The sequence below is a fragment of the Falco naumanni genome, chromosome 10 (assembly GCF_017639655.2).
Source record: "Falco naumanni isolate bFalNau1 chromosome 10, bFalNau1.pat, whole genome shotgun sequence".
NCBI classification, from domain to species: Eukaryota; Metazoa; Chordata; class Aves; order Falconiformes; family Falconidae; genus Falco; species Falco naumanni.
Genome location: NC_054063.1, coordinates 21721705 through 21744200, shown reverse-complemented (window position 1 = coordinate 21744200; position 22496 = coordinate 21721705). Strand labels below are relative to the sequence as shown.

The window sequence follows — 22496 nt, the reverse complement described above, 5'->3', positions numbered from 1 at the left end:
GGCGCGGTGCGCCCGCAACCCCGGGCACGGCTCCCTCCCGGCCCCGCCGGTCCCGCCCGCCCCGCCGGCTCCCGTCGCAACTTTCGGAGCTTCCCGCGGAGGCGCCGCGGCCGCGTATCCCGGGGGCGCGTCCCGGGGCTGTCACGGCGGGGGCGGGCCGGGTGCCGGGGACCCCCCCCGCGCCGCGGCGATGCCGGGACGGGCAGGGGAAGCGGGGCGGGGGCGGAGCCCGGGGCCGCGGCGGGAGCCAGGCGAACCCTCGGGCTCCCGTCGGTGAAACGCAAGTGATGGCTTCGGGGCGGGGAGGGCTCGGGGCGGGCTGGGGTTACCCTGCCCGTGGCTCGGCGGGCCCGGGGCAGCGCCGCCCCCAGGCCGGGGGGCACGGGGAGGGCTTCCGGGAGCCCGGGATGCGGCGGCAGCGCTACCGGGGCTGAACACCTTTGTTTTCGGTTCTGGGCTCGGGGCTCTGTCAGCGCATCTTGCTGCTTCTCTTCCCGCAGGAGCGCAGCTCCCGGCCGGCGCCTCGGGCGTGAAGTGTCCCCGGGGCGGGGGACGGACGGGAGGGGGCGGCCGGAGCTGCCAGCCCCCGGCCCAGCGGCAGGTACCGACGCGGAGGCAGCCGGGGGCAGCGCTGCCGGCATCCTCCTCCCCCCGGGCCCGGCGGGCGGCCCGGCTGGAGAGAGCGGCGGGGGAGGGGGAGCATCGGCACCGCGGGGTGGCCCCAGCGCGGGGCACAGGTCCCGGGGATCCGGGAGGGAAAGGCAGCGGGGGGGGAACCGGGGCGAACACTGGTCCTGGGGCTCTCGCTGGTGCTTGCCCGACCTCCCTCCCTCAGAAAGGGGGGCAAGGGGAAGGTGCGAGGGGGCTGAAACGTGTTGCCCCTGCAGCAGCACTTACCTTTTCAGCCTCTGTCTCCAGTTTCCTGGGTTTTAATGAAATGAGGAGTGAGCCAGGGTGTCCCAGCCCTCGGCTCCAGGAAGGGCTGGGGGCTTGAACCCCACTGTACGGGGCCAGGTGTGTGTGTGGAGATGGGGACGACGAGGTGTCATTGTCATCACTTTGTGCCCTCTTGTGCAGGAAGGGGAACGATGAAGCAGTGACGGCTCCAGACAGAGGACGTGCCACCGCTGAGCGAGACCCACCAGCGTGACGGCAGAGCCCCCGCAGCCCCCAGCGCTGCCCGCAGGAGCCCCGGCCTGGGCGCCTGCTGCCCGCCGGGCACATCCCTGGGTGGGGGGCTCGGGAGAGCCAGCCTGGCTGGTCTCGGCGGGACATGACCGAGATGAGCATGGTAAAGAGCCTAGAGCGGCTGGAGCAGCGGCTGGCCGTGATGGTGGCTGCCCAGGAGACTTCTCAGGCCTGGTCTTCACTGGGAGAGGAGGGGCCGGTTTGTTTTTTGTTTCTTTTCTTTCAACTGAGCTTTGCTGAAAGGCAGCGGGCGACGTGCCGGAGCCGGGGTGGCCACAGAAGGCTGCTGTGGTGCAGTGGGGAGCGGAGCGGGGCAGGAGAGGAAACAGGGGGGAAAATGGAGGGAAGTGGCGAGCGGAGAGGGGCCAGGCACAGGAAATGGTCGGGGGGGAGAGCCTGCCCTTCTTAATGAGCATATCTGCCAAAATGGGCTCCCTTTCTTGCTGAACTGCCAAGCCAGCAACTCTTTTCTTCCCAGGATTAGAGGGAAATGCTCAGGTTGGGGAGAGTTAAAGGCCATTTGTGTGTGCGATAGCCCCAGAGCCAGCCTGGAGGGAGCCAGCCCCGGCCATTGGGGTCCTTTATTTCTTTTTGTTATTCAAACAGGGCTTGGGTGATGGCTGCCATCCCCGCCATCAAGTAAAACGCTTCCCTCCAGCCTTTTGATATGCATGCCCCTGTCTGGAGGCAAAGTCCGGCTGTCTCCCCTGCAATCTCTCCACCTACTGGGGACACGCACCTGATAAGGGCCAGCTTGTTTTCTCAAGAAGAAAAACTGAAACCAGCCCGAGCCCAGCTGGTGGAGCAGCCCTGTACCCAGGGACGGCGGGGTCCAGGGGCAGCCCCGCCGGGCCGCCTTGCAGGTGAGCCCACCCAACCCCTGCGAGCCCACCCAGCCCCTCTGCCCGCAGCTGGTGAGCTCGGCAGGGCAGGCACCGGCAGCCTCTCGAAGCAGTTAATACTGTGGCATGGTCTTTAACCAGTTTGGCAAACCTTAAAGAAACTGGTATTGCAAAACTAGGGCGGGATCCAGAGTCAGCGGGTTCATTGTCTCGGTGGGGTATCGCTGCAGGGCACGTCCTGGTCACCAGGCAGTGTCAGGGCTGCCGCTAGCGCCAGTCTCTCAGCGAGCCTGCAGCATCGGAGCTGGAATTCTGCATTATTTCATTTTTCGTGGCTTCTTGTATGAAGCGTATGGCTGTAGTGCATGCCTGTATGTTTGCAGTGCATTAGGCAATGCAAACACTGCGGTGCTGGTTTTCTCCTCCTCCCGTGAGACAGAACATGTGAGGGGAGTGCTCTGTTTCTTATTATTTTCGTAATGCCCTGTGTGCACGTGTTGGTGTGTGTTTCTGCGAGGGGAGGAGAGGACAAAGAGCTGAGCCTTCCTCCCTCCTAAGCAGGAGGTGGTGAGACTTGTGAGGACAGTGGCTCCTGTGGTGGGAGACCCTCGGTCAGAGGGGTGCTGGGCTGGCCAGCCAGCCGTCTTCAGCAAGCAGGATGGTCTTGGGCTTGTGGCTTCCTTGCTTGTGCAAAAGGCAGCGGCAGAAGGGAAGGGAATTGCAGTCCCGCTGACTAGGTGATCTCAGGTGGCGTAGCTGGAGAAGTGCACGGAACAAGCAGTGCGTATGCTCCTGTGTATGTGCTGGTTGCTCCTGCATGTATGCTGCAGGCCCTGCCTGCCCCTGGTGAGCTGAAATGCCTGTGCTTAAGCCAGTGCCTGTGGCCGGACCGGCAGGGCTCTGGCATGTGGGTCTCCGGTTCTGCCAGGGAGCGGTTCCTTCCAAAGTGATAACTCTGTTTTCCTACTTTAGAATTGGAACAAAGACGATGTTGGAGCTCCCTGAGCACGTGGCAAAGCTGAGCTTGGCACGTCGGGTGCTCAGTCCTGGCTGTGTGTCCCTGGAACACCTGGCCGCTGTGTCACCCTCCTCTCCACCTCCCCAGTGCTGGGCTGGCAGGGACACACTCGCCCGATTGCCTGCCATGGGCTGGCCGTGCCGGGCACTGGGCAGCCACCAGGGCTGAGAAAGGAAAAACCATTCTGAGGTGCAAGTTTGAACCTCCTCGGCTCAGGCTTCCAAAAAGGCTCCTGAGAAAGGATCGAATGCAAAGGTCTTCTGAAGGTCCTGGTGGGGTTTTGAGGGTGCAGGCGTTTTGCAGGGCTGGGAGGTGGCCTTGCCTGCTCCTGTCCTCCCTAGGTCTTAGCAGTGTCATGCTGCCCCATCTCCTGGTCCCCAGCCTCTCCTCTGGGTCACCCTCATGCTAAGAGAGCGACATATCCTCTCACATCTCCCTGTATTGATACCCAAGTAAGATTCACTATTTTGTGGTAAGATTTGCTATTTTTTGTGACAGCATCACTGCTGGCTTTGGCTGCTGCTGTTCCTACAGCATTGCAGACCGGGGAGTGGGAGCGGACCCATGAGAAGCTGGCCTGGCTGTGCCGCACCGGGGCATGTTGCTGCATCCAAGAGCATCCAGGGCTGGTGTGCGTAGGGCTGGCGTGCAGGTCCGTCTGCCCAGACTAGGGGCAGCCCGGCGTGTCTGGGCAGCTCCCAGGAATTGTTTGCCGGGTCTGGGAGCCGATGTGCTGCAGCAGTGGGATTTCTGCACGCAGCTGTAGGGGTTTATGCAGCTCTAGACTCCCTCTGGTGCCATTCCTCTCTTTCTCTGTCCCTTTGTTGGGCAGAGATGTCTGCAGGGGGAGGCAGATGTGCACCCAGGGGCTCTGCTGCAGAGGTGGGTGCTGGACACCTGTTTTCATTCGGGTTTGGATCTTACCACGTTTTTAACACTGCCCTTGGTATCCAGAACATCAGACCCTAACTGGTCTTTGTTTGTCTGAGGTGCTGACAGCTGATCTCAAAACAGAAATCTCAATTGTTAGGGAAGCAGTTGGAGGCAATGCGGAGTGAAGCGCCGGGGAGGGGGCAGCAGGGCTGGAGCCCGGGGTCTCTTTGGGGCTGGGGAGGGGCTTGCTTTTGCTTTCTATAACAGGGCCTTAGGTGGGTAAAGCCCTGCTCGCTCCTTAGCTTGTTGAGCTGATTTACGTGCTCCTGAAATGACTGTGCTGGCGAAGGGGCAAGTTGCAGCACAGATCCCTAGCCCAGCAATGAGGCAGCTCCACGTAGTCCGGGATGCCTCTGGGGGAGCCTGGGAGCCTCCGCTTCCAAAAACAGGATCCAGGGAGGGCACCCACAGGAAGGCAGAGGCATCTGGGCACAGGTGAGTCGTGCCCCACCTCTCCCTGGGGGATGCCTGGCTGGGCTTTCTCTGCTCAGCAGCAGCTCAGCAGGGGGTGGTGGGTGAGTGCTGCCAGTGCAGACCCCTGCCCTGCCCCTTCACCCTGGAGCTGAGGCCAGGGTCGGGGGCAGGAGGAGTTTTCTCCCTTTGCATTTTAACTCACTGCAGGCGCCAGGACTTTGCCCCCCATGGCGAGCTGTCCGCCGTGTCCCGCTGCTGCTGTAACAGCCCACCCACTGCCGGGTGTGCTGGGCGGCCAGAGCACGCTGAGGCTGGTGCCCAGAGGGGTGGGGTGTCCCCTGGTTTCTGCAGGGTGGCTGGGAAGTGCAGCTCCCCTCCAAACACGGTCTCAAGCTGCCTCCGGGGGACCCCCCCTGGCAGATCCAGCCTGGGCTGGGCAGCACCAAGCCCTGGAGCACCCCATGGTGGGGTGGGCCAGCGCAGCCTGGAGAAGAGCCCCAGTGCTTCCCTAAGGACCAATGAGTTGTGCCTGGGGGGGTCTCTGTTCACAGGAGCTGGTGGATCTTCAGGGCTGCCGCATGTGTGTGTAGGTGTCCAGGTGCCCATCAGCTCTGGTACCACTCCAGATCCATCTCTGTCAGACCCCTCTGCTAAGGGCATGAGAAGTTGTGGCTGGCTTGAAGAGCTTATGCTGTCTGCTTTGCCTTGCCTGGGGCTTTCTGCACAGCTAAATTTTTGTTTCCACTCTGGCTTCCACAGGCAACTATGAAAAAGGACAAGAGCCACAGCCGGGACGAGGCAGACTGCAGGGCAGAGTTGATCCTCATCAACGGGGACTGCACGGGTCCCACTAACGATGCACCCAACCTTGTTCTGGAGGCAAATGGGAAGCCCAGTGCTCCAGGTGAGTCTCGCCATGCTGTGCCTGGGGTGCATGGAGCCAGGGGTGTCCCAGCCGTGTGCTAAGGGCTTGCTGGGGTCTGCAGCACTGCAGCTGTGACCAGGCTCCCTCTGTGACTCCACTGGGTTTCTGCTTTCTGGCAGTACTTCCAGACCGAGGTGACTGAAGCAGCTGCGGAAAGGGGTGCCACACTGGGATGCTGGCTGTGCCCCTCGATGCTTTAACTTGCTGGGAGTGAGGGAGGTGGGGAACCCCACTTGCCTGAGGGATGCTGCCAGCCCAAGGGGCTGCATCACAGCTCCTGGGGTGCTCCAGCTGTGGTCCCATCCCCACATCCCACCTCTTGGGTTTGTGAGGTGACAAGCCCTCGATAGCAGGCATATGGTTTCCTTATGTCTGAGCTTTTGGGAGCAAAAAAGTACATAAGAAGGGTCCCCACACTTGCTATCAGTCCCTCCCTGTTTTGGGGGCAGGTGGGTGATCTGGGACTGCTGGTGGCAGCAGTGCTGCGATGGGGAGCCTTGGGGACACCGCTTGTCTTCCGCTCTGGGCCACATTTCTCCAAGAGGAGGTTTTGATCTCTTCAAATCACAACTTGCTGCTCGGAGCAGTTGCGGGCAGAGGCGTGCGGGGCACAGCCAGGATGGCTCAGGGAGTCTGAGGCTGTTCTGCCTTGTCCCTGCGCAGATGCTGGGGGTCTGGGGCTGCCGTCCCTGAAGAACAAGAGGGTTAGCAAGGGAGACCTCTCCAAGGAGGACCTGTCCTGGCCGCTCACTCTCGCAGGGGTGCAGGAGGTAAGTGGCTCCCCAAGGCTGCTCAGAGACCTTGCTGCCCAGGGGCTTTGTGGGCTGTCTGTGGCGGGAGCTGGTGCTTGGGACCCTCGCCTGTTCCCCTCCAGGGCGGCTCTTGTGCTTGGTGCTGGGGGAACAGTCCAATGTCAGATGCAATATTAATTTGCAAGCATAATAATATTTGTTTTCACTTCTAAATTCCTGATTTACATTATGGCAACAGCAGCAGGAGTGTGTGGTACAAGATGCAGTGATGCCCACTGCATGTTGCAGCAGTCTAAGGATTATTATGCTGAAATTTTTTTTAAATGTCTTGGCCGTATTGATAGACCGAAGCACCTCCTGTCTCCTACCGCCAGGATTGCCTGCTTTTGGCTGCTTTGGGGCTGGATCCCGGTTTTGCCCCTGCTCTTTTTGTTGACTAGATTGACAAACCTCCAGGGTCTGGAAGCATTTTTTTGCCTTCTGGCTCTATTGTTTTGACTTTGAAATAAAACCCCAAGGTTGGAGATCTGCCTGTGATGAGGCAGCTTCCAAAAGAGTGAGCCATAAATCCAACTGGGGTGAAAATTCTGCATTCCCACTACGTTGGGTTCAGAGGTTCTTCACTAGCAAAAGCTCATTTTATTTTGAAACTCTGTTGTGCCGGATGCAGGAAACGTGCCTGGGTTCGACTGTTTGTAAACTGCGGCTGCTGAAACCACAGGGGAAAGGCTGCCTTGGTGCCTCTGCAGGGCCAGGCTGCGGGAGGGAGCACGCCCACACCTGTGTGGGAGCACCCACACGCGTGTGAGCAGGGTGCTGTGCCCGGGATGGCTGCTCTGCCGGGGCCCCTGGCTCTCATGGCGGCTGGTCCTCCTGGCTGCTGGCTCCCACTGCTGTCGTTGCACCGCAGTGGCTGTAGCTGCAAGGAGGGAGGGGAGGGGATCGTTGAGGAGGGAGAGTATTGTCGAGGGTGCACATGGCGGCTGGAAACAAAAGTTGATGTAACGACTGCTGGTGGGCTGCTGCCCCAGTGCAGGGTGCTGGGGGCTGGAGCAATGGGCGCTCCTGAGCGTGGCTGTGCAGCCCAGCAGAGATGCTGTGAAGTGCATGGTCGCACCAAGAGGCTCAGCCTAAGGCACCTCCCGCAGCTGCCTGTGCTCCTCTTGCCTCCCCCATGCCCCCGTCCCCATGGCTCCAGTGCTGCTGGTGCCCAGCCCCGAGGAGCACAGACTGTCGCTGGCCCTGCGTGCTGCTGGCATGGGAAGGTGTCTGTGCCACAGCATCGATGTTCTGGTTGCAGGTGCGGCCCCAGGGCAGCACTGGCTGGGAGAGCAGCCTCAGGCAGAAGCCCCCCGTCCGCCTCATCTTCCAGGCAGGGCAGACCCGGCACGTGATGAAGATCAAGGAAACAAACAGCGTGGAGCCTGTCAGGGACCTGCCAACTCCCCTGCGGGTGAGGGTCTGTGGGTGAGGGTCTGCACGGGGCCAGGGCTTCCCTGGGTCTCCGGACACCTGCCAAGTGCTTTCAGGCAAGCAGCCTCTATGCCTCAGTTTCCCCTGTGAAGTGTGTGTGTGTCTGTGAAGTGTGTGTGTGTGTGTCTGTGTGCTGTTGCTTGCTCCTGCTATGAACTGGGTGCTTTGAACGCCCTGGGGTGAAAAAGGGGCAGGGAAAGGGAAAAGAGCAAGTGGAGCGCTGCTTTCTTTGTGTCTTGCAAGTGAAAGCAGAGTAGTTTTCCCTCAGACACCCCAGTCCCGGACCCTTCCCCCTGCTCCCGGCTGCAGTGGTGCCCCTGCTGCCTGGCTCTGCGATCCCTGGCTGAGGGGCTGAGGGTGATGTGGGGCAGGTCTCTGCTCCCCCCTGCCCCTCTCCCTGCCTTCTTGCTGCACTCACGCTCTGCTTTCTCCACTGCGCAGAGCTCCAAGCGGCGCCTGGCCGCGTCCATCCCTGTGACCATCGACCTGGGGGAGGAAGACTCCAGGGACTCGTCCCAGAGCAGCAGCATGCTCTCCAGCAGCAGCTCCCAGGAGGGGCAGAACGGCTCCGCTGAGCTGGGGGCTGAGGAGCCAGAGAGCAGAGACCTGGGGATGGCGCTGGAGTACCAGGTACGGAGGGGCCAAATTCTGCTCCTGCACTGAGAGCCTGTGCCCGGGACAGTGCAGGATGAGGGTGAACCTTCCTGGCTTGTCCCAGGCCTGCAGGTGAGAAGACCCTCTGGAAACCTCACTGCTGCTTCTCCTGCCTCCTCTTCCCTGCCTGCCCTTCCCTAAGTGTCCGGGGTGTGATGGTGCCAGGCTGTCCCCATGGGGCAGTGACAGGCAGCAGGGTCGGTGCAGCTCCAGGGGCACCTTGCTGCAGATGGGTGCTGTACAGGGGCCAGCCCTGCCGAGCCACGTGTGGGGCTGCAAAGCCTCCAAGGGCCCCCGAGAGACGCGTGCGTGGCACACGCTCTGCCGGCAGCCGTGCTGTGCCGTGCCCCGCCGAGACAGGCAGTTGCATGTGCAGAAAACATTTCTGTTGGGGATGCTGGAGAGAAACGAAGCTGCTGGAGCTGCAGAGAGTGATTCAGTGCCTGCGGGCATCAGGGCAGGGCCCCAGACTTGCAGGAATTGGGCAATTGCATCTTGCTGCATAATTAGGTGCCTAATTGCAGAACAAAGCTGGGAAGGAGGGCTCTGCAGGGGGAGGTGACTCTGCTTCTGTGCGAGGTGCCTTCCAGGTGCCTTCCGCTGCCCATGTCCCCCGTCAGGCTGCTTGTTGGGGGCCCTCAGCATGGTCACGACAAAATTCCTGTCTCTTTTTCTCCTCCCTGTTTTTGCCCTGCCCTGTTCCCTGCTCTCCCCTGTAGGAACAAGAGGAGGGTGGGTGCCCTCTCCCTGGGTGCAGCCAGAGGAGCTGAGCTGTGAGCGCTGTGAAGGGGGCTTCCCTGTGCCAAGGAGCAGCCCCATTTGCTCAGGGGGCAACCTTGGTGCAAAGTCCTGCCTGTGGCAGGCGGGACACATAGCATCCCCTGCCATGCTTCCCACACCCCTTGGCCTGGGCTGCGGCTTGGCACCAGCATGCACTGAGCCGAGTTCTCCCGTGGCTGTGGTGGGCAAGGGGATCGGGTGAGGCCGCTGTGCTCCCTGGAGCAGCTGCCCACCTGCCTTGCCCATCCCCATCACGGCGCCTGCTGCAAGCTCTTCAGCGACAGCCGGCCCTTCCTGGCTGCTGGTCTGTGAGGGCAGGAAAAGGCTTCCCACGGTGTGCAGAGACCCCGGGAGGGCAGGCAGGAGTGGGCACGCACAGGGCGCCGGTGCCAGGAGGGCTGTGCAGGACGGAGCACGCACTGCTCTGTGCATGCCAGGCGCCAGGCTTGGCGAGGGGCTGGTAACGCACGGACCCTCCCACTGAGCTCCTGCGTGGTGCAGGGCTGGGAGCCAGCGCTGCGGGGGATGTGTTCTGCCATGTTTGTTGAGGGAGGGGAGGTGCGGCTTTTGTAGATCACTGTGCAGAGGTCCTCGCATGTGGCTGCTCCAGTGAGTGACACACGTGGTGGAGCAGCCCCAGGGTGCTCCACGGCTGTTCCCCCACGCTTCAGAGCTCCGCTGCCTGGCTGTTCAGATAAAATGGGGAGTTTGTGCTTCTGGCTGAGCTGTGTCATCTTTTGCTTTCAGGATGGGAAGGAATTTGGAATTGGGGAGCTCGTCTGGGGAAAGATCAAAGGTTTTTCCTGGTGGCCTGCGATTGTTGTCTCCTACAGAGCCACGGCCAAGCGCCAGGCTGTCTCGGGCATGCGGTGGGTGCAGTGGTTCGGAGACGGCAAGTTCTCCGAGGTAAGCCTGCTGCCTGCCCCTGCCTGCACCCAGGTTCGCCCAGGCTGAAATCCCCTCCCCTGTCTGTCCCCTTCCTGGGGCTGCCTCTGGGGTGTGTGTGCGCCCAGCTGCAGCCTCCCCAGGGGGCAGGGACCCTCGGTGTTTAGCGCAGTCGGGCTCTGGCATGCTCTTGGGGCCCTAGTGTCTATACCTAGGGACCGGCCACCATAGGGTGGTGACAGGATCCAGCAATGGGGACATCTGCTCGGCCCATTCTTGGGGTTTTTTCCAAGCCCTAGTCTCTAGGGCTGCCCCGTGACTCCCTGCCTGGGGAGGGATGCCCTCCCGGAGCCCCATCACCCCTCGGCCATCCCATGCCTCCCTGGGGCTACAGGCAGGAGGGAGGGAAGTACCAGTGCCGGGTACTGGTGCTGGGTACTGGTGCTGGGAGAGGTTTGGTGCCAGCAGAGGGTGCAAAACACACGTCCTAGCCTCCAGTGCAATGCTGCTGCCTCTGCCCTCCCCCTCCTGCTGCGTGTACCCCACTGCAAAGCTGATGCTGGGCTTCCTCGTGCGGCTGCACAGTCCAGACAAAGCCCCAGCAGCACAGCACAGCCGTGGCCTGGCGCCCTCGGCTGCGGCGGGGCGTGTGGTGCCGTGGGGGGTGCAGGCGAAGCGAGGCATGCCCGTGCCGTGCCCACTGGTAAGCTTTTGTCGCTCTCTCCCAGGTTTCTGCAGACAAGCTGGTTGGACTGGTGGCCTTTCGGCAGCATTTCAATTCCTCCACATTTAATAAGCTGGTCTCCTACCGGCGAGCCATATACCATGCCCTGGAGGTGAGGCAGGGCAGAGCTGGGGTGGGTGGGTGAGGTGCCAAGTGGAGCGGCTGGGCTCTGCGGGGGGCAGCGGGGGGCAGGGAGGGACAGGCTGTGCTTGGGGTGGCTGGTGCAGCTGAGCCAGCAAAGGAAACTCTTTGAGCTTGGCACTGAGCACCCCGTGGGCCTAATCCTCATCTAGGGGATGCATAATGCTCTTAAGTTACAGTGCTGCAAACCCACGGACACCTCTTCTGCCTTTTCTTTGCTCCTGTTGCTGGCCAGGGAGCAGGCTCTGGGCTGGGCTGTCCCTGCTGCCAGCTGGGTTGGGGCTGGTGGAGGTCAGACGGGCTCATTGCAGAGAGGGGAGGCACAGGAGCGTGGCCAAGGGCACACTCAGTGCAGGAATCTGGCAGCTGCTGCTGGGCCAGGGATGCTGAGCCCTGTGTGCGTGCGTGCGTGCGTGCGTGTGTGTGTGTGTGTGTGTGTGGTGGGGAGGGGGCCTGGGACCATGGCCCTGGCAGGCATGTGGGCCATGCACGCTGCAGCCAGGCTGCTCCTTGGCTGGGGACCAGCCCTGGGCATCCTGGCCCATGATGTCCCTCTCTCGGCAGATTGCCCGGAGCCGGTCGGGGAAGACGTTTACAGCCGCCCCTGGGGAGTCCCTGGAGGAGCAGCTGAAGCCCATGATCGACTGGGCGCTCACTGGCTTCAAACCCTTGGGCTTCAAGGGACTGCGACCGCCCAAAGCTTTAGGTGAGGTGGTGGCACGAGCTGGGCATGGGGCTGGCGCGGGCAGCAGCCACCAGTGCCCAGCCGCTGCAGGCCACCCTGGCTGGCACTCTGCTGCAGCTGTGCTGGCCCGTGCTGAGGTGGCCCTGGGGCTCCTTGCTCCTCAGTGGGATCCCCCACAGCAGCATTGCAAAAAGCCACAGGAAAGCACCCACAGAGCCATTGCTCCTGGAAGTCAGTGACCTGGCCAAACCTCAAGCCATGCGTGGGGAGTGTAGGTGGTCAGGAAGGGCTCTGCTTTTGGGGGGTGGGACCTGCCAGGAGATGTGTGCCCGGGAGCTCCTGGGGCTGGAGTCTCATCCCCAGGGAACCACCTTTCCTTTGCAGAGAACGGGGCCCTGAGGAACGGGACGGAGGAGGTGCTGTCCCTTGAGCAGTGTCCCCCCACCAAGAGGCTGAAGACTAACCTCTGCAACAACAGCAAGGAGCAGCGAGTGGAAGAGGACCAGACCCGAGGTAACCAGCAGCAAGAGCCTGGGAGCGGCATGGCCTGGGCTGTGCATCCCAAAAAGCACTGGGAAACCTCTGGGAAATGGCTCAGCTCTCCCCAGCGGCCATGGGCTTTGGTTTCTGAAGGCAAAAGCTGTTGTGGTCTTGTCTTATGCTCACTTGTGCCTTATAAGACACCAGCAAACCCAACTGCAAGACAAGGTGCCACAAGCTGGTCTCCATTACTTGCTCAGCTTGGAAATGATCCACGTGTTGTGGCTTTGAGCTTTAGTTCTAATATCTCCAGCAGTGATTGCACATGGGTTTTGCACCAAAATATCTGTCAGGCCCATTGCCTGCCTTCTCTGTGCAATGCTCAGCAAAGCTGTAGCAGTTTTAATGCAATAAATAAGGCATCTGTAAGTAGAGTGTGTTTAAAGTTTCTTACATAAGGAATAATAAAGATCTCTCTTTTTAATTTTATAAAGAACAAATGGTTTCCGAAGTTACGAACAACAGTGGGAGTCTCGAAGGTAATCGAGTGCCGTTACTGTCTGTCTTGGGAAGGTGTGGGGTGATGCGGTTGCCTGCAGGCAGCACAGGGCAAAGGTTGGGGGTCCCATTTTAAGCACACTGTGGAGAAAGGGGGGCAGCGCTGTGCCTGCAGATTGCCCGGCCTCCCTTTGTGCTGAGGGGAGCGGACAGGTATGTAGCTATGCAGATCCTATGCAGATTCTCCCCTGCGGGAGCTGCAGCTGGCAGAGGCTCCAGCCCCTGCATCCCGCCGTGAGGCGGAGGTGTGATTCTGCGCCGGTGCGTGGGCTCCCTGCGCCGGGGTGAGCAGAGCTCTCTGTCCCACAGACAGCTGTTTGTCCTGCGGCAGGAGAAACCCAGCCACCTTCCACCCGCTGTTCGAGGGGGGCCTTTGCCAGACGTGCAGGGTAAGTGCCACCGTGCAGGGCGGAACGGGGGGTGGGTGGGTTCCACCACGAGGCTGCCCCTTGGCATGTTCTCTCCACTTGAAGCACCGAGGGTACTGAGTATGTACATCTCCAAGCTACTGGCATGCACCAGGGATGGAGCAAAGCTGCATTCTCTCTTCACCCTCTGAGCACAGATCCTGATCCTCTGTCCTTCTCTCCTCCCGGCTGTCATTTTGCTAGGATAGATTCCTGGAGCTCTTCTACATGTACGATGAAGATGGCTACCAGTCCTACTGCACCGTCTGCTGCGAGGGCAAGGAGCTGCTGCTTTGCAGCAATGCCAGCTGCTGCAGGTGAGCCCTTCGCATCCCCGTCTCTGCTCCTTGGGCTGAGCTCCCAGCATTGCTCCTGGGGAGCAGGGTCATGCGTGAGCCTGGCCAAGGTGCTGTGCTGGTCCCCAGCTGGTTGCCATGCAGCAAGTCCCAGCACAACCTACCCATCCCCGCTGAGCCAGGCTTCACCTGAATTAACCCCTGGGGAGGCTGGCAGGAGCTTTACCGCCCACACCTGTGTCCACCAGCTTGTGTTAGCAGCCTTAAAAAACAGGGTGCTGCCTGGGAAAATGTCTTGCAAAATAGGGTGGGGGTTCTGGTGTATGGCAGGTGAGACTGCAGGAGAGGCTAGGGTGACCCCATGGGGTTTCTGGAGGTGATGGGCACGAGCTGTTGTGGTTTGGGCAGGTGCTTCTGTGTGGAGTGTCTGGAGGTGCTGGTGGGGCGAGGGACGTCGGCCAAGGCAAAAGAGCAGGAGCCCTGGAACTGCTACATGTGCCAGCCCCAGAGGAGCTACGGGGTGCTGCAGCGCCGGCAGGACTGGAACACCCGCCTGCAGGACTTCTTCACCAGTGACAAGGGACAGGAATACGTAAGGGCTGCGGGGAGGCAAGCCCAGCACACTGGGCTTTGGGGGAGAGGGCCGCAGAGGGCAGGGCGAGCAGCTCGGAATTCCTCGGTCTCACTCATCCACCCTCTCCAAGGGTGCTGTGTTCTTGGCCCCACAGATGCTGCCCTGAGGGCAGAGGCGATGCTGGTAGAGCTGGGGTTTGGCCTCGTAGAGCGTTGCAGCGCTGCCCAGAGCTGGGGCTTCATTGCTCTCTTCATTGCAGGCTGCACCCAAAATCTACCCAACGGTCCCGCCGGCAAACAGGAGACCTATTCGAGTGCTCTCTTTATTTGATGGGATAGCAACAGGTAAGGCACTGGAAGAGCACTGTCCTGGTGGCTTGGATGAGTGGCTTCATGGCCTCAAACTTGTCTCTGAAAGCTTGGTGGGGAGAAGGGGACAAAGGGCAGGGAGGGGGGTCCCCATCGGAAAGGGGATGAGGGCAGTGGCTCCCCTTCCTGCTGGACAGGGCTGTGGGGGAGGGAGGGATGGAAGGAGAGCATGGGAATTTTGCTCACAGAGGTAGAGGTTCCTGCTGCGCCAAGTGCTGTCTCGGGTGGCTGGCTTCGCAGAAGCAAGAGCTGTGGGAGCACTGGTAACCTGGCCTCTGGTGAAGAAGTACCCGAGGGCAACTGGTTTGAGTCGGTTCACTCAGCTCTGGGGTTTTCTACTTTATGGGGAGCAAACCTGCCTGGAGGAATGGGTCAAAAAATAGTTTGCTCATCCAGAAGTTCTTTGTGACTGCACCCACCTAGGACATGCAAGAGTGGCCCCGTCGAGCTTCTGTGCTGATGAAAGAGACTGGGAGACTAAAGAGAGCAGTGCAACCTCAGACCTCTGTCCCTTGGCAGGGTACCTGGTGCTGAAGGACTTGGGCATCCAAGTGGAGAAGTACATCGCTTCGGAAATCTGTGAAGACCCCATTGCCGTGGGCACCATGCGGCACGAGGGCAACATCACCTACGTTCACAACGTCAGGAACATAACCAAGAGAAACGTGAGCACGGCTTCTGTGGGAGCGTGGGGGAACATGCCACCACGGCTGCGTGGGTCTCACCCAGCCCACCAGCCCTGGGACGGGCTTTCCTCTGTGCTGCCGGGGAGGAGAGACCCGCTCACGGGATGTCTGCTAACTGGGTCTGTCTGTTCGCTCTAGATCGAGGAGTGGGGTCCTTTTGACCTGGTGATCGGTGGAAGCCCCTGTAACGACCTCTCCCTTGTCAATCCGGCCAGGAAGGGGCTGTATGGTAAGGCAGCTTCATCTACGGGCTGGGTACTCCCGGGTTGTCCCTGGGGCATGGAGCCACCTTAAGGTCCAGGGAAGTGGTTCAGCTCTGGTCTGTGTTTGGTGGTGGCTCCCCTCTGAGCTGCAAACCCTGGGGTGGCACCTGCAAAGCACAGGCTGTCTCCGTGCCAGTCATGGGGGGGGGGGGGGGGGGGCCAGCCGTGCCCCCCGGAGCCGTGTTCCCCTGTCACAGCTCTGGCTTTCTCCCTTGCAGAAGGAACTGGGAGGCTGTTCTTTGAATTTTACCACCTGCTCAATTACGCCCGTCCCAAGGCGGGAGAGGAGCGCCCCTTCTTCTGGATGTTCGAGAATGTGGTGGCCATGAGGGTCAACGACAAGAGGGACATTTCTCGGTTTCTGGAGGTAAGGATTGCTGCCAGCTTTGGGACAAGCATTGGAGCAGGAGACACTGTGCAAGGGCCTGGCTCCGATGCTGGAAACCCCCCTGCCTAATGCACATGCCAGGGATCTAAGTTTTCAGTCTTGGCTCTGTATGGATCCCCTCTGGCTTTTTTGCAGGTTAACCCTGAGTGCTAGTTCTCGGGGGGGTGTGTGTGTGTGTGTGTGTGTGTGGGTGTGTGTGTGTCGGGGGGGGCGTTGTGGTGTGGAGAGATTTTTGCCAGCCTTGCAGAAAGCATCTGTTCAGAGGAATGCCTGTTATTTCTAGGGAGAGGGAGGTCAGGGACTGGAAAGGATTTTTAACTCTGTGGTAGCCAAGACAGGCTGTGGGGTCAGCAGGGACCCTCATGTGTAAAAGTCCCGTCAGAGGCTGATGGTCCTGATCCTGGCTCAGAGAAACTGGCAGTGACGCGTGCTGTGACTGACTGGCTGCTGGCCATGGTGGGGAGTCCCACGTGGCTGACCAGACCATGCTGTGGTGTGGAGCAAGGGTTTGCTGGGCTACTTCCTTAGGAGGACTTCCTGAAGGCTTTAAGTCCCTGTAGTGCAGTGGTGAAGGGCTTTCTGTACAAGAGGGGGCTGAGCCCACACACCTCTAACTTTTATTTCCCCCCTCCTGTGGCCTGCAGTGTAACCCAGTTATGATTGACGCTATCAAGATATCAGCTGCCCACCGAGCACGCTATTTCTGGGGCAACCTTCCAGGGATGAACAGGTAATCCTTCGCTGTCGCTTTGAATCTCTCGCTGTAGTTCTGTTTTCTTTCATGGTGCTTGTGTGGTTCTTTCCTCCTTGGCCCTAAGCCCAGCTCCTGGGAGCTGAAGAGCTGCAGCTCCCATAAGGTGCAGTTTCCTTCCCTGTGGTGATGCATACATGATAACGCGCTTAGGAACGAGCAACGATGAGACTGTGGGAAAAGTGAAGCAGCATCCTCTGCCCTGCACCTGAAGCCGTGGAGGGAAGAGTGATGGGGCTTGTGCAGGATGCTGTGTGGTGTGTCTGGCTTGGGGATGTATGTGTCTGCTGGCCTTTGGTTTAGAGCCAGGCTGATGCGGGGGTGCTGCATGGCAGCCCCTCGCCCCGCTCAGTGCCGTGGGGGCTTTGCTGAAGATGAAGCTGAGCAGCCACCTTGGCTGGGGCTGCTCAGCCCGGTGCTGTGACAAAGCATGACTGTGCTCCTCCAAATTCTGTCACACCTCACAGCACCCCGAATTCATGGCAAAACACAACAGAAAGCATTAAAGTAGAATAAATTTCAATTACTAGCAGTCCTGCACGCCAAAACTCCTAGCAACAAAAACTGGAGTTGTGTCACAGCAAATCCCTCAGCCAATAAATGCAGACTGAGTTTAAATATTATTGCATGTTTGTATTTGAACTGCCAGTATTTGTTGGAGTTAAAACTAATTAAAGCTGAGCTGGAGGCATATAGGTATTTTGAAGTGAAACAGCAATTACCTTCCCTCTGCCGTGTCAAAGGGCGGGTGAAATGGCACTTGAACTTTCATCTGGCTGGAGGCGAGCCCAGCGCTGCGGCTCAGGGCGATGTCCATGGCACAGCCTGGGGCGGTGCTGGCAGAGGTGGCTTGCTGAGCAGAGGCAGGCAGGATGGCATGGGCACGGCGCTCCTCCAGAAGCATTACTAGGAAAACTACAGAGGGTGCTGGGGGAAGTGGGTGGGCGCTGCCTGGCCCCGTTGGGAGCAAGGCCAGCCACACCATTCAGGTGTACGGGGGTCTGACCGTGCTGGGGAGCAGAGTGCCCTTCCCATAGCAGGCTCCTGAAGGTTGGCGCTCTCCGGGTGGCTCGGGAGGTGCTGCCCCAGGGGAGGGGGCTGCACCTGCCCTGGGAGGAGCTGCTCTGGTCTGGGATGAGCTGGAGTGGGCACAGGTGGGCATTTGTGGCATACAACCTCTAATGACTTGGTGGTTCCTCGCCGAGTGATCTATTGACCTCATCCAAGCCAGAGAGGCTGCACGATGACTTGACTCACAGAGCTGGGAGGAGGAATTTAATATTGTTTTTAGATATTTAGCGTTTGCTTTTGGCTCCCCCTATTCAGTGCTGGTGCTGATTCCCAGTGGAGAGATTATTGGTGGCTCTTCTGTTTTGCTTTTCCTTTTATTTTCCTAATTCAATTTTAAAATAGAGCCAGCATACTGGTGTCTTAATCCCTGCCAGCTTTAACTGGGAAACCTGAGCTCTGCTGGGGTGTGTTACCAGGGGCATCGGCTGCTGGTGGCGCTGGGCTAGGACCCCGCTCGTGGGATGGCAGCATTTCTGTTCCCACGGACAACTGCCTGGAGCAGTGATGCTCCAGCATCTGGCACTAATGCTCCAGCCTTTGAGGCAGGCAGTCCATGGAGGTGACTGGTATTTCAGTAGGAAAACTGTGGGGGCTGGAGGAGAGGCCGCTGGTGGGATGAACACATCACTGCATGCTTCAGAAAAGCACAGCATGCTTGCTGGGTTTCACCTGATGGCTGTGCATCAGGGCACTTCAGTAAGACAAGAGCCCTGCACCGCATCCTGGCTCTGAGAAATTTGCCTCTTAATTGCAGTAAGACTCAAAACCTGAAATGATAGTGACTGCCCAGGGTTGCTGCTTTCCTGTCAAACTTACCAAGGTGTACATCAACATCTCTTACCTATCTTTTTTTGGGTCACCCAGGGGCACCGGTGTTTCAGTACAGTGTATATCAGTGCAGTGTAGCAGCTTAGTCTACTCCAGAGCTGTAGTGGAAAATTTTAGCATTGCTGGTCTTTAACTTTGGCTGCCCTCAGTGTCTGTAAATGCATTGGTGCTGTGAGCCCCTGGAGCCGGGGAAGCCCGCTGTTCTCTGCCTGCAGGCATGGCCGGGGCAGGAGGCACATCCACCTACTGGCCACGTGTAGGTCTCCATGAGCCAGGAGGTGAAGCGTGGGGCTCCTTCCATCCCAGTTGGCTCCCCTGGGGGGGTCATGTCCCGAGTCCGCAGGGCACTTGGTCCCCGTCTGTCAGCGGGTTAAGTTGTGTGGGGCAGAGGAGCTTGCACAGGTACGCGTGGGGTGGTGTGTTGGCTGCCTGTGAAGGCAGGAGCAGGGCTGCAGCAGGGGCAGGCACTGTTCTGCTCCGCTGCTGCCTGCTGCTGCTCTGCAGCGAGTCTGGCTCTGGGCACAGCCGGAGCTGTGGCGGTGCCTTTGCCAAACGCTCCGAGGGCTTTTGGGTGGAAAGCGATATGCGTCTGCTTGCTGCCACTTTGGGAAAGAAAACCTGAGAGCTTGGAGGAGTCTTGGCAGTGAGAAGCTTCTGCTGAACAAGACTGTAAAACAGAGGCTGGGGCTTGAGGGAGCCCTGGGCTGACCACAAGGATGGGATGGAGGGATGGGACGGAGGGATGGGATGGGATGGAGGGATGCTGCATCCTGGCTGTGGCCAGTGAGGGCAGGGGCAGCCACTAAGCTGCGCCCGCCCCTCTTCTGCCTCTCCTCTGCAGGATCTTTGGCTTCCCCCTCCACTACACAGATGTCTCCAACATTGGCCGCGGGGCTCGCCAGAAGCTGCTGGAAAGATCGTGGAGCATCCCGGTCATCCAGCACCTCTTTTCCCCGCTCAAGGATTATTTTGCCTGTGAATAGCAAGCCGAGCGTCCCTCGTCTCTCTGGTAAAGATGCACAGCTCCGCTGCCGTGGCGGGAGAGGGACGGGCACGGCCACCAGACTCTGCCATGGCACCATCCCTCCCTGGCCACGTGCTGCGGGAAGGCAGTCTGGCCCCGCAGGGAGAGCTGAGGAAATGTCTTTAACCAAAGAACCTGGCAAGGTAACTTCTCTTTAAAGGGACTAACGGCAGTGATATGTAGAAAGTGATGGACAAAAGAGCTTTAATTACCCAGCGCAGGAAGCTCTGTGCATAACTGATGAGACGGGAACTCTCCTCCAGAGGATTAAATATTCCGTTCTAGCCTAGAGCTTGAAGGTCACAACTTGCTGAGCAGTAAGTGTGGAGGCAGCTGCCGGGGCGCTGCAGGCAGACGTGAACCACAGCGAATTACTGCTTTTCCTAAACAAACAAAACCTCTTTTGAAGCAACTGCCAAAAATCCCCAAATTGTAGCAGCAGGTGTAAGGGACCCTGGTCAGGTTACATACACTGAACATGCAGGATACAGAAACCAAATCTTTTTTATTTTTATTTTTTGATAAACTTTAATTTTGTTGTTTAACGTCTATTGCTGCTTTAAGGCATTACATAAGAATGTGGAGATTCCTAGACCTGAATGTAGCTGAAACTGAACTGTGAGGTGATAGAGTTACTTTTCTAGCTAGAACTAAAGAAATATTGTTTTATATGTTTGGCTGTAGTTTACAAATATTCACTACTTCCTTTTTAAAGCATCTAAAACTTTTCTTTACATTTTAAGATCCTGCTGAGTGGTCTGAAAGCTTACACAGTAATCAGAGCAGGGAGGATCTGGGCTCCAGTGTCCGTAACGGAAAATGTTCTCTGAGCATTCATTTCCCAAATGAATGTGGTGCGTCGGCAGGAAGGGTGGCATTAGCGTAGTGGTCAATGTTGTCTTCAAAATACAGCCCCCCAAGATGTCCCTGCAGTGTCACAAACCCCAGCAGTATTGGCAGTGTGTTAGCTGTGGTGCAGGAGGGTCCGGGAGCACAGCACTGGTCTTCCCCGTGCCCACCCTGCTCTGTGGGCAGGGGGGGTGACCCTGCGAGCACAGCAAGGTGGGAAAGCTGCTGTGGCTGGGGGCTGTACGTGTCCCCCCGCCACAGGCAGTGTCACTGGTGGAGGGGGGGGGGTGCTGGGGCAGGTCCTGGGGGTCCGCAGGCAGGGGCTGTACCTCTCCTTCCGTGCGTGCCCCTCTCCCCGTGCATGAGGGAAGGATGCTGCTGCTGCTTGCGTGCCCAGGGGTGTGTGGGGGGCTCCTGGGCCATACCCCTGCACCAGGAGCTCCTGTGGCCACCACTCTGCTCACTTTTGACTGCCCTCGTCTGCTCCCTAACTTCGCTGGAGTGATTTCCTCGCTGTCGCTGGAGCCCTGGGCGTGCTGCTGCCATGGCCAGCGTCTGGGGAGACGCGGGTGTGTGCGCAGTGGAGCCCGGCCACCTGCGCCAGGTTTTCTGTAGCTGTGGGGCTGCTGTCCCGGCCCCATGGACTCCTGACTCCAATGCACATTTCAATGCACTGAAACAACTTGTAATGTTCCCTCCTCGGTCCCTCTGTCCCCCCCTACCTCTGCTGTTCACTACAACCTGCTGCCTGGGTCTGGCAGAGTCCTTGGGTGCCTTCTCAAAATTAATGTGGTCCAGACCATGGGCCAACCCTCTGCCTGATGCCAGGCTGTCTCATGAGGTGTTGTACAGCATCAGTGGTAAATGAGAGCTCCTCTCCCAGCTCCTTCTACCTCTCTGACACGTGGGGACCCCCTCGCCACCCTCCTTAAGGGCGGTGGAGGATGGCAGCCTCCTGGGAGGAGGGAGCCTCCCATTTTCCACTCTTGTTTGCAGCTTTCCACCCTATGCCCATCCCCAGGCTCTGAGGACCATCTCTCAGTCTCCAGCCCAAGGCTGCGCTCGGGAATGGGCAGGAAGGGAAGCCCAGGTGGTGTAAAGGCTTTTTTTCCTCGGTCCTGCCTGGAGGTTTCTCTTGAACGTCTTCCCGTAGGGGTTTGCTCTCAGTGCTGTGTGTTGGAGCCGCACACCTTCGTTAAGGAAACGTTGGAGAAAGCCGGGTGGTCTCCATGTCACTGCTGGCACCTGTGATGCTCCACAAGCCCTGGGGACAAGTAGCACCCTCTTGCCATCTTTGTCACCAGCCCCCTGACTGGGATGATGGCGGGGTGGGTTATGTGGGTGCCGGAGGTGTTCAGGGATCCTGGCATCGCCACAACTGCACCAGCTGGTTTCGGACCCCTCGCCAACCCCTGATCCTTATGCCCAGCCTGGACCCAAGTCACGACACCAATCCCTCTCGCCAGCCCCAGCCGCGGTCCCTGAGCGGAGCCGGCACTGGGCCTCGGGGGTGGCAGCCATCCTCTGCCTTGGGATGCTCCCGTGGCTTTTATTGTTCCAAATGGGCTAATGTGAAACCTCCACTCCGTGACATCTCTTAATTTCATACTGCAGATCTCACATCCTTTCCTATCTGATCAAAAGAAAAATAGACGAGGAAAAAAAGGACTTGGGGAAAGTAAACAAAGATAAAAGAGGAATGAGAATTGTCTTGGCATTAAGCTTACTTGATAAGAATTGTAGTAGACAAGTCTTCCTTGAAATGTTTTTCCCTGTAAGAGCTGCCTTTTATTATGTGTTTATAAAAATGTGGTGAGGAGAGGTAGATTTCAGAAATGCCTTTTTAATACTTTGTAAAGGTTTCTAACTCTCCCTGGTGCTATTTTTTTAGGTTAAGGATTTTTGATGTTGAAAAGTTTTGCAGGTCTTTATACAATCTTTTAAAAATAAAAGAAGTGCATAATTTTGTTGAACACATTTCATACACTTTTTGTATTGGGAGTGCAAAAACTCAGAACTGCCTTGTCTACACAGTCTGACTGATTTTTGTGTGGGGAAGAAAGGGGAGCCATGTCAACAGTTTACCATTTATCACCGTCTAATTAAAAATCAGTATTTCTGTATGACCGGACAGTCCTTGTTTGATAAATTCATCATGTGCAGAAGAAGGGGCTTTTACAGGGGGGTGAGTGTCACAGTAGATGAGCTGGGTGGCACTTGGGACATGGTGCAGCGATGGGCTCAGCAGTGCCAGGGTGACATCGGGCTCAGTCATCTTGAAGGTCTTGTCCAACCTCCGTGGTTGTGTGTGACCCCGCTGGGATGTGTGAGCCCCCAATGGGTTGTGCAAGCCCCTGATGGGTTGTGCGTGCCCCTGCTGTCCCTCAGAGGAAGCAGACGCCTGACTGAAGCAGCCAGGCCTGGCCGGGCCTGATGGAGGTATGGGGGGTGTTGGGGTGTGGGTGTGCTGGGGTATGGGGGAGCCATGGCATGGGGGTACAGAGGTAGCAGGGATGCGGGGCTGCTGGGGTGCAAAGGT

At 58.7% G+C, this 22496-nt stretch overlaps 1 protein-coding gene across 1 annotated transcript; it reads left to right on the top strand.

Annotated features, from left to right (window-relative positions):
* Positions 1–387: 387 nt before the first annotated feature.
* On the top strand, positions 388–22044 carry DNMT3B (DNA methyltransferase 3 beta). The gene is made up of 20 exons (XM_040609327.1): positions 388–601; positions 1078–1387; positions 5155–5299; positions 5984–6090; positions 7373–7525; positions 7987–8175; positions 9727–9885; positions 10593–10700; positions 11294–11435; positions 11799–11927; positions 12389–12433; positions 12762–12841; positions 13064–13176; positions 13564–13747; positions 13989–14073; positions 14617–14762; positions 14922–15012; positions 15265–15413; positions 16079–16164; positions 18926–22044. The coding sequence occupies exons 2-20, from the start codon at positions 1274–1276 to the stop codon at positions 19065–19067; spliced, it is 2367 nt and encodes a 788-aa protein (XP_040465261.1). The 5' UTR covers positions 388–601; positions 1078–1273; the 3' UTR covers positions 19068–22044.
* The last annotated feature ends 452 nt before the right edge of the window (positions 22045–22496 follow it).

Excerpts from the sequence above, each read along its gene's own strand:
- DNMT3B (XM_040609327.1), top strand. The coding sequence starts at position 1,274 with ATGACCGAGATGAGCATGGTAAAGAGCCTAGAGCGGCTGGAGCAGCGG. Across the intron at positions 10,701-11,293 it reads CCATATACCATGCCCTGGAG|ATTGCCCGGAGCCGGTCGGG; the intron begins GTGAGGCAGGGC and ends CTCTCTCGGCAG. Across the intron at positions 14,763-14,921 it reads GGAACATAACCAAGAGAAAC|ATCGAGGAGTGGGGTCCTTT; the intron begins GTGAGCACGGCT and ends TGTTCGCTCTAG.